The sequence below is a fragment of the Pipra filicauda genome, unplaced genomic scaffold, assembly GCF_003945595.2.
Source record: "Pipra filicauda isolate LSUMZ 115617 unplaced genomic scaffold, ASM394559v2 scaffold674_size163209_pilon, whole genome shotgun sequence".
In the NCBI taxonomy this organism is placed as follows: Eukaryota; Metazoa; Chordata; class Aves; order Passeriformes; family Pipridae; genus Pipra; species Pipra filicauda.
Window position 1 is genome coordinate 19,240 of NW_024104836.1, and position 9,719 is coordinate 28,958.

Here is a 9,719-nt window from a genome sequence, read left to right on the forward strand (position 1 = left end):
GGAGAGGGGAGATGGGGAGCCACGGGCTGCTCAGCTGGAAGGAAAGGCCATGGGAAGGCCATTCTCCCCCAAAAGGCAGACATTCCACAAAAAACCAACCCTTTTCATTCAGAGCCAGAGCTGGAGAACCTCACAGAGTCCCAGAACAGTTTGGAGGGGAAGGGATCTTTAACACCATCTCCTTCCACCCCCTGCCATGGGCAGGGACACTTCCCACTAGCCCAGGTTTCTCCAGCCTGGCCTTGGACACTTCCCGGGATGGGGCAGCCACAGCTTCTCTGGGAAAGCCATCCCAGTCCCTGCCCACCCTCCCAGGGAAGAATTGCTTCCCAATCCCCCACCTAACCCTGCCTGTGGGTGTGAAGCCATCCCCCTTGCCCTGGCACTTGGGGAACACTCTCTCCCCATCTCCCCCGGAGCTCCTTCAGGTCACAATTAGCTCACCCTGAAGTTTCCCCTTTTCCAGGCTGAACAATCCCAGTTCTCTCACCCTTGAGCAGGTCTGGGTTGAGGAGTCACCCCCCCACCTGTCCCAGCACACACAACCAGCAGCTCACAGGGAGCTATTTTTGCCCCTGGCTCAGCTCCCACACTCCAGAGCCCCGAGTGCCTCCCCGGCTCCCGAGCGAGGCGGAGGCAGAGGCTCCATTTAGAAAGTCCTTTCAGGAACAGACAGATTGTGACACCCCTCTGGCTTCCAAAAGACATGAAAGGGATTCCATGGCTGGCTCCTCTCCCAAGGCAGCAGAAAGATGATGTTCTGCCCTTCCAAAAGAACATCATTCACGAAAAAACCCGCTGAAAACGCTGCGAGCACAAGGAGCCACGACTCCTTTTTTTTTTTCTAACAGCTCTGCAAAATCTCTTTCAAAGCAGAAATGAAAATGCCCTGAACTCTCAGGGATGAAATAAAAGGGCTCTGGAAATGGCTGAGTTAAAAAGCAAGACAGGGCTGAAGAAGCAAAAGCTTTGTTACTGGGTGACTAGTGAGTCTTTGGCTCTGTGAGGGACTTGGCTGAGCAGAGCAGAGCAGGGAGAAGGTTAATTCCCAGCCCTGGAGAAAGGGAACCTCTGGGGAGGTGTTTTCCCAACCCATCCTGCACAACCAGGGACTGATGCAAAATGTCAGTGTGTCCACAGGATGGTGCCAGTCCCCCACTGACAACACAGAACCCACGAGCTCTGCCACAAACACCAAACCCCCACCCTGGGAAAGGCTGACCCTGCAAGGAGCCAAAAATGACATTAAATTGAATTATCAGTGCTGTGCTGCAGCCCCTTGGGGAAACTCCCACTCAGCAGGAGTCCAGTCCCAGCACCCCCCTCCCCAGAATTGGATTTAAAGTGTTCTTGCTGCTTTTCCCTGGTTTTTTGTTTGAAAAAAAAAAAAAAAAGGAGGTTGGGAATCAGTAGGAAAAGGGAGGGGGAATGGGAAAACAATGTGCCAGCAGCTACTGGTGGAAGTTTTAATGAGTGACCAGCAGGTCTGTGACACTTCCCATGGAAGTGACAAATATCCCACGTCTGGACACACTTCCAAGGGCTCTCCAAGAGCCAAGGGCTCTCACAATGGAAGTCCAGGACAGAGAATGGCCCTGAGGACAAACACAGGGGGGTGAAGCTGCAGCACACAGAGTCCTTGGACAGAGTAAAGCCCTTCTCAGGGCTCATTCAAATCCCTCTCCCGAGCCCCTCTCGCTCCTTTAAGGACAAATTTGGGGTGACTGGAGTCCATTTCTGAAGCCACTTTGTTTGCTGGCTGCTCCCAGGGCAGGCACAGCCACATCCAACCATTCCCAGTCCTGCCTCCCTCCCAGGCTGCTGGCACTGCTGTCCCTGTGCAGGTTCCAGAACTTCCTACTTCACTTCTTCATACTCCTGTGAGGGATCCAGGCTCGGGCCAGGAATCATCACCGTCTGCAAGAGCAAGGAGCAGGATCAGCAGGAGGCAGAGCAGCTCTGAACTGCTGCACTGGGGATTCTTCACGTTGCAGAGAGGAAGGAAGGGGAGCAGAAGGTTCTGGAAAGGGGGGATTGGATGGAGGGAAAACAGGGAAAACGCAAGGGGGGAATGGGGTGGGATGACAGGCCTCGTACCACCCTGGAATTCTCACCTCCTTCCTCTAGGATCTGTTTTTAGTAACACAGGGAGACAGAGCCCCTGCAGCACTTTGCCAGGTCAGGCCCAGGGAGAAACAACCCCCCTAAATGATCCCACACCTGCCCTCAGCCTCCTGTTCCAGCTTCCAGGTGCTCCAGGTGACAACACCACAACAACAAACAGCTCTGCTCGTGGATCAACCCACCACCCTCCCCTCACAGGGAGCTCAGCTTTGTCTTCATCCCTGTTTAACCAGGAATCTGCACTTCCCAGCCACGCTGGTGCCTTCTCCTGCTGGGATTACCTTGACAATGGGATCCTTTGGAGGGGCCCACTCTGGGACAATCTTCCCGTGCATCCTCCACGAGCCATAGGGGTTCACCAGGTACCTCTCAAACACAACATACTCCAAAACATCCTTGGGCACCTCCTCCCCACCGTACATGAGCCGCCCAAAGCGGTCGTAGATGGCCAAAATCTGTAAAAACAGCCCAAAAAACCAGGTTGGGCAGGGCTTGGAGCGACCTGGGCCAGTGGAAGGTGTCCCTGCCCATGGCAGGGGGTGGCACTGGGTGGGCTTTAAGGTCCCTTCCAACCCAAACCAGTGTGGGATTCTCTGTGATCACGTGATCAGAGGGATGGGGCACCTTTCCTGCATGGAAAGGCCGAGGGAATTGGGATTGTTGAGCCTGGAGAAGAGAAGGCTTTGCAGTGACCTCACTGTGCCCTTCCAGGACCTGAAGGGAGCAACAGGAAAGATGGAGAGAGGCTGTTCCCAAGGGCCTGGAGTGACAGGACAAGGGGCAATGGCTCTAAACGAAAAAGGGGAGATTTATATTGGATATTGGGGAGGAATTCTTTCCTGTGAGGGTGGGGAGGGGCTGGGATGGATTTCCCAGAGAAGCTGTGGCTGTCCCAACCCTGGAAGTGTCCAAGGCCAGGCTGGAGCAACCTGGGCTGGTGGAAGGTGTTCCTGGGTGGAACTGGACGATCCCCAAGGTCCTCCCAGCCCGACCCATTCCCTGATCCCCAGGAGGGCTCAGGGCTGTACCTGCCGGGTGTGCATCCTCACTGTCACCTGCCCATAGAGGTTGCCCCTGTTGACGAGGCTGTCACAGCGGACATGGACCACCCTGGGGGGCTCCAGGGACTCCACAAACCTCCACCTGATGGTCTTGTACCTGTTCCCACGGACCATGTCCTGCGAGGGGTAAAAACAAGCAGCAGCTCGACTCGGATGAGAACACAACAAGAAAAGTGCTGCATCCAACAGGGTGTTCAGTCATCAGGGGTTTCCCTCCCAGCTCTTTGCTGCATCCAGAAAAAATGAGACATGATCAGGTTTAGAGAGCTTTAAAAGCCATGGAAGAGGTCAAGGCACTGACCTCTGCTCTCTGTGATCAGTGACAAGATCCAGGGAATGGCTGGAGCTGTGTTAGGGGAAGTTTAGGCTGGATTTTGGGAAAAGGTTCTTCCCCCAGAGGGTGGCTGGCACTGAACAGGCTCCCCAGGGTTTGGTCACAACCCCAAGGCTGCCAGAGCTCAGGGAGCGTTTGGACAACGCTCTGAGGGACAGGGTGGGATTGCTGGGGTGTCTGTGCAGGGCCAGGGGTTGGACTTTGATGCTTGTGGGTCCCTTCCCACTCAGGATATTCCACGATCCCACACTATTTTGCAGGCAGACACTCACGGGGTAGCAGCGCTCGGTCACCAGGGAGTGAAGTTTCTGCTTGTTGAAACTGCAAAGCAAACACACCCCGTTACTTGGGCACAACAAAGAGGCTTCCCCACAAATCCCAGCCTTTCCAGGAGACACACAGGCTCCTGGCAAAACAGGAAAAGCCAAATTCTCAGCCGTGAAAAATGAAATGAAAGGAGGGCACGAAGGTTGAGCTGAGCTGACACAGCTCCAGGGAAAGGGCACAGGAACAGGGGAGCCAGTTCTGACCCAAATGTTTTAGTGATGTTTGGAGCTGGAACCAAGAGCGAGGCAGGTTTGAAATCTGTCACTGGAAAGCAGAGCCAACCAGTGGAGTGTCATTTCATGGAACCATGGAACGGTTTGGGTTGGAAAGGACTTTAAAAGATTATCCAATTCCACCCCTGCCTTGGGCAGGGACACCTTCCACTAAACCAGGTTGCTCCAACCTGGCCTTGGATACTCCCACAGGGATGGGGCAGCCACCCTGGGAATCCCTCCTTGTCTTTCTAATCCCAGGGGGGTGGAACTGGATGAGCTTTAAGGCCCCTCCCAACCCAAACCATTCCATCTTTCCACGATTCCATGAAAACCAGAGCATGTCAACAAAGAGAGGCAGGTCCTACAAAACCCACACCAGCCAGGGAAGGGTCTTACTTTGCCAGGGAATTGTGAGCCTCGATAAATATCTCCTGAGCCTTCTCTGGGAAGGTTTTAGTGCTGAAATCCGGGTCGTGATCTTTGATCTTCCGCAGGCTGAAAAGACAGGAAAAGGAAGGAAGGAACAGGTTGGAGCTGTCCCAGGTGTTTTGGGTGATGGCAGAGATCCCACATGGAACTGTCCCGGGTGTTTTGGGTGATGGCAGCCTCTCAACCCCCCAGTATCTCACAGAGACAGACAGAAGACACCAGTTCTGCCACAACACAGACCCAGCAAAGCTCCTGCAGCACAGAATTAAGCTCATTAATGACTGAGGAGGCACTCACGCCAGCTGGGAGGCCGCTGTCTGCTTCAGCTTATCCATCTTCTGCTTCAGCCCCTCCTTGGACAGGGTGGACAGGCGGGCATCGCCCTCGGGAGGGACATATGGGTCTATGATGTCAGCTGGGAGAGGGAGAAAAGGTCAGGAGGGGGCTCAGAACCAGTAAAATTAAGGAACCAAAGAAGCAGGTGAAGATATTTGCGAGGTGAAAGAGGAGCACGCAGGGAATTGCTGGGCCAGGAGCTACTTCAGCTTTGGCCCCAGAGCAGCTGCCCCACCTGTGGAAGCCAAGTAGAAGGTGCGTTCTATGTGTTCGTCGGGAAATATCGGCGCCGCGGACTTGAGCCGCCGCATCTTCTCCTCGGGGGTCAGTTCCCGGGCCCAGTCGGGGACCGCAAAACTCTTCCTCTTCCTCGTTCTCACCGGGACGATGAGGCAGGACGGAGCCGCTCCGGGGCGCAGCAGGGACCCTACAGCCTAAGGAAGGGAAACAACAAAACCCGGAGTGACACACACAGCTCCAACATCTTGATTTACCTCCCCTCACACCTCCCAGGCGTGAACACACACCACCTGTCCCACGTCCCTCCGCGCACTCCCTCGCCCCTGAGAGCCCCACATCCCTCAGCCCACGTCCCCCGCGGTCTCCTGAAGCCCCTCCAACCCCTCACCGCGCTCCCCTCGAGCCCGACCTGCCCGAAGAGCCGCGGGACCCTCAGGCCCACCCCCGCCGCCATGGCGGCCGCCATCTTGTCCCGCCGCGGGGGCTGCCGGGAAGGTGGAGGAGTCCGATCCGCGGGGTGGGCGTGGTTTTGCGGTGGGGTGGGCGGGGCCTGTGTCCGTTTTGTGGGCGCGGCTAAGGAGGGGGTGTCGCGCGCCGGGAGGGGGCGTGGCCGGCGCGAGCCCGCGCGAGCCCGCGCGCGCGCGGCAGCGAGTGGAAAATTCCATCGGCTGCGGAGCTTCCCGAGGGGGCGGGGCCAAAGGAAGCTCCGCCCCCCACTCCCGCGGAGGGTGGGGGGATGACCCCCCCCGTCGTGCCTGGCGCAGTGCGGGGGGGGGTCCTGGGATCCGAAAACGGGGATGATCCCCCCCACCCCGGGACCCCCATCCTGCCCCATGGCGGGGGTGCTGTGGGTGTAGGAACCCCGGACACGCAGTGCTCCCCCCAGACCAGCAGAACCCCTTCAGACCCGCAGAGCACCCCCCAGACCCGCAGAGACTCTCCCAGACCCGCAGAGCCCCCCCAGACCCGCAGAGCACCCCCAAGACCTGCAGAGTCCCCCCGGGACACACAGAGCTCCCCCCAGGCCCGCAGAGACCCTCCCAGACCTCCAGAGCCCCTCCCTAAACCTGAAGGGCTTCCCCAGAGCCGCAGAGCCCCCCCAGGCTCCCGCAGCCCCCCCCAGCAGCTCAGCGCTCGGTACCCGACGCTTTTGGAGTTTCCCTTCACGGCAGCCCCTGGGGATGGCGGCGGAGGGGGGACTCGGGGACAGGGGTCCCTCTGAATGTCTCTGGAACAACCTGGAATCCTGGGATGCGGCACCCCCGCGGGGCTGCTGGCAGAGGGGGGCATGTGGTCAGGGGTCCCTCTGAATGTGCCCAGGGCAACCCGGGCTGCAGAGTTTCTGGGGGGCTGTTGGCAAAGTGGGGGATGCTCAGGGGGAAGGATCCCTCCAAACCTCCCTGGGACAGCCCAGGATGTAGCACCCCCGGGATGCTGCCGGCAGAGGGGGGCTCAGGGGCAGGAGTCCATCCAAATGACCCTGGGACAGCGCAGAACACTGGGATGCAGCACTCCCGGGATGCTGGTGCTGGAGAAGGTCTCGTGTTAGGCGTCTGTCCTGATGACCCTGGGACAGCCCAGACCCCTGGGATTCAGCATTCCCAGGATGCCGCTGCTGCTGGAGAGGGGCTCAGGGGCAGGGCACCCTCCGAATGTCCCCGCTGGCGAACGCCCTAACACAAACCAACTCATCCCACACCCTCTCCCCTCGAAATTCCATCTCTGGGAGCCGCAGGGACACCCTGGGGATGCTCATCACCCGCCCACGGCCCCACAGGCGATCCCAGCACGGGGGGGGGGGGTGTGCGAAGCCCGGGGGGGGCCCTCGAGAGCCGGGGGGGGCTCGTCGGGAGGCTCCGGGCGCGCCGGCTCCGCCTGGCCCCGCTCCCAGTTTGCTTTGGGGACTGTTGATCTTGGCTCCGGGGCCGCGTTGCTCCATCGGACAGCTGGTTAATGTGTAGTGACGGCTCCGCTGTGCCCGAGACCGTTGATCCCGGCCCGCGCTGTTATCTGCGCCGGCGGGAGCGGGATGAGCCGGGAGCGGCCGAGCCAGGGGGCAAGGGGGAAGGCCAGGCACCCACTGTGTGTGTGTGTGTGTGTGTGTGTGTGTGCATTGCATCTGCATCCCAAAATTTGAGGTGATGCTCGTGGAGGGTCAAAAATAGGAGAGGGGGGATGCTCCCCGCTGTGCCACAGTGGGAAAACTGGACCTGGTTTACCCTCTGGAAAACAGGGATGAAGCCCTGGGGCTGTGGGGGCTCCAGTCTTGGAGCAGACGGGGCTGAGTCACTGGTGCCCCACGGCCCCAGCGCTTTCCCACGGCTTGGGACTTGTGGGGCTGGATTTTCCCAGCCTGTCCGGTTCTCCTGGCTGCAGAGCTGCCCTGTGGTGCCATCCCAGCCGGTTTCACCTCCGTGGGCATCGTTTCAGGGCTCTGGAACCACCCCGGAGCCACATCCTCGTTGTGGGGGGCTGCTGGGATCTGGGAGAATCCCTGCCTGCAGTTTGGGATGGGGCTCCATCTGGAGATGCCACCTGATGGTGCCCCCAGCCCACATGTGACCTTCCCCTTGCACAACCACCACTCTGCCAGGGATTTGTCCCACGGGAGAGCAGGATCAGGGCTGGGATCAGGGCTCTGAGCTGTCCCTGCCACCTCCAGGCAGGGGCTTGGCCCCATTTCCCTCCATCCATCCATCCTTGTGCAACTCGTCCCGGGTACCTGGCGAGGCAGGAGGCGACGGGAAGAGCCGCACGCACACACACGGACACACAGGGAGAGGGAGAATCCAGGCAAAACGCCTCCCAACCCCCCGGGAATGTCCCCCGGAGCAAGAGGCCCCGAGAGCCACTTCGCAGCTTCGAGTGCTGCTGTCCCCCTGCTCCCGAATGCCAGAGATTCCAGCCCTAAGCCGCCGGGCCAGACCTTCGAGGCAGGATTAGCCGGTGCCCTCCGGCTGCTCCCGCTCCGGCCAGGGACGGCCAAAGCTCCGGCGAAAGAGAGAAGGAAAGAAAAGCCTCCCTGGGGAATTTCCTTTTTCTTTTCTTCCCCCTTTTTCTCCCCCGGTTAGAAGGGAGCACTGACAGCGGTTGGTGGCTGTGGGGTAATTACAAGTCCTGGCTTCCACCCTGTTTGTCCCCAGGCCCTCCCCAGTCTGGCGCTGCAGGAGGACCCGGTTTGGTCGGGACACTGCGGAGGAGGAGGAGGCTTCCCCCTGGCTCTCTCCATGGAGGCTCGGTCTTTCTTCCCTCTTTCTCTCTGGATTCTTGCTGACAGCAGCATCTGTCATCTGACAATACCTCCAGCAGCCACAGAAAGTGCCCAGGGGCCTTTGCTGAGCACGTGGCCTGTGGCCACTGGGCCACTGAGCCCCCTCACATGCCAGGAGGGCACCCAGTGACCCTTTGGCCACCGGGGATGGGAATTAAAGCTCAGAGGAGACAATCCCCTGCGCTTCCCTCCCGCGGTGCCAAGCAGCTCTGCTCCAGGAATAGGTTTATCCTGCCCCTGACCTCATCATGGCTCTGCCCATGGCCACGAGCTGTGCCAGGGCAGCGAAGGGAGGGGATTTTGGGGGCTGGCAAAATCCCTCAGCATGACTGTGGCATGGCTGGGCTTCATCCCTCTGGCCAGCCGTGGTGGCCTCGGGGTGTCCCCAGTGTGGCACGGCCGGGCTGAGTCCTATCCCATCCATCCTGGCTGCAAATCCCTCATGGAACCTCCTTGATGAACCGTGGGATCACCGCTCCAGCCCTTCCCTCACTGAGGGGGGAGACAGGACTTTCTCTCCGGCATCCAGCTGGGAGCCCACTTCCAAAACCAGCCATGAAACACCCCCCGGGCCGGGGCCCAGCCCACGGTCTGCCCGTGTCCGTGTGTCCCGCCGAGGCGCTGGGAGGTGGCGGGATGGAGGAGGGCGGCAGCTGCCGCAACCCCCCGCGCCGCTCCAGCTGTTTCCAGCTGTTTCCTTGTCTCCCTTTCCCTCCCTGGGGCTCTGCAGCACAATGCGGCCCCGCAGCAGCCCCAGATGAACCCGGGTTGGTTTTTATAACGATGTGCTAAGAGCTGTCTGTACTTTCTCCCTGCCCCAGTTCGTGCCGCTGGCTCCTCCAGGTCTCAGTGAATCCCTGCTCCCTCCCTTGGATTCCTGCTTCCCGCCTGGAATCCCTCTTCCCTCCTCAACTCCCTGCTCCCCTCCCTCCCTGCCTTATATTTTAAACAGTGAGGTACCACTTTTAGCAAAAATAGATTTTTTTTTTGGGGGGGGGGAGGCGGTGGGAGAAGAATGAAAAAAAAAGGATCAGTCCCATTTTCCAGTGGTGGAAGGCAAGGAATAATTTCCAGCTTCCTCCTTAAAACAGGCAGTTTGTGGCACCCCCAAAGCCGCGGCACACTCGCTTTTGGGAGGCCGAGATTAATCAGATCCATGTTTAACACCACATGGAGCCAGAGCATGAGTTCTTTGATCCGAAACCCAGAGCAGGGCTGGGCTGTGGCTGTCACCCCAAAAGCAGGGCTCAGGGAAAGCTGTGAGCAGCGGGACCCCCCATTAACGAGGCACACCGGGCCACCCCCTTGGATCCATGAGCACCAGGACCACCCATTAGTGGGGAGAGCTCTGGGACTCCCCATTAATAGGGTGCACTGTGCCA

The 9,719-nt window shown here is 59.2% G+C and overlaps 1 protein-coding gene across 2 annotated transcripts; it reads right to left on the minus strand.

The window, feature by feature from the left end:
• Positions 1–1,429: 1,429 nt before the first annotated feature.
• Positions 1,430–5,622, minus strand: MRPL45 (mitochondrial ribosomal protein L45). 2 transcript variants are annotated; one of them, XM_027719662.2, is made up of 8 exons: positions 5,476–5,622; positions 5,062–5,260; positions 4,788–4,905; positions 4,458–4,556; positions 3,792–3,840; positions 3,153–3,302; positions 2,406–2,579; positions 1,430–1,917 (listed from the first exon to the last, which is right to left on the minus strand). In XM_027719662.2, the coding sequence occupies exons 1-8, from the start codon at positions 5,530–5,532 to the stop codon at positions 1,858–1,860; spliced, it is 906 nt and encodes a 301-aa protein (XP_027575463.2). In that variant the 5' UTR covers positions 5,533–5,622; the 3' UTR covers positions 1,430–1,857. The 2 variants fall into 2 exon arrangements, with proteins under 2 accessions (XP_027575463.2, XP_027575462.2); XM_027719661.2 differs by having other exon boundaries at positions 5,455–5,547.
• Positions 5,623–9,719: the final 4,097 nt, after the last annotated feature.

What these genes read in the sequence shown, in the direction of transcription:
- MRPL45 (XM_027719661.2), bottom strand. Translation starts at nt 5,532, where the DNA reads ATGGCGGCCGCCATGGCGGCGGGGGTGGGCCTGAGGGTCCCGCGGCTC. An exon ending in TGACCGAGCGCTGCTACCCC is followed by an intron (nt 3,303 to 3,791) that starts GTGAGTGTCTGC and finishes TACCCCTCGCAG; the next exon opens with GACATGGTCCGTGGGAACAG. An exon ending in CAAAGGATCCCATTGTCAAG is followed by an intron (nt 1,918 to 2,405) that starts GTAATCCCAGCA and finishes TTGCTCTTGCAG; the next exon opens with ACGGTGATGATTCCTGGCCC.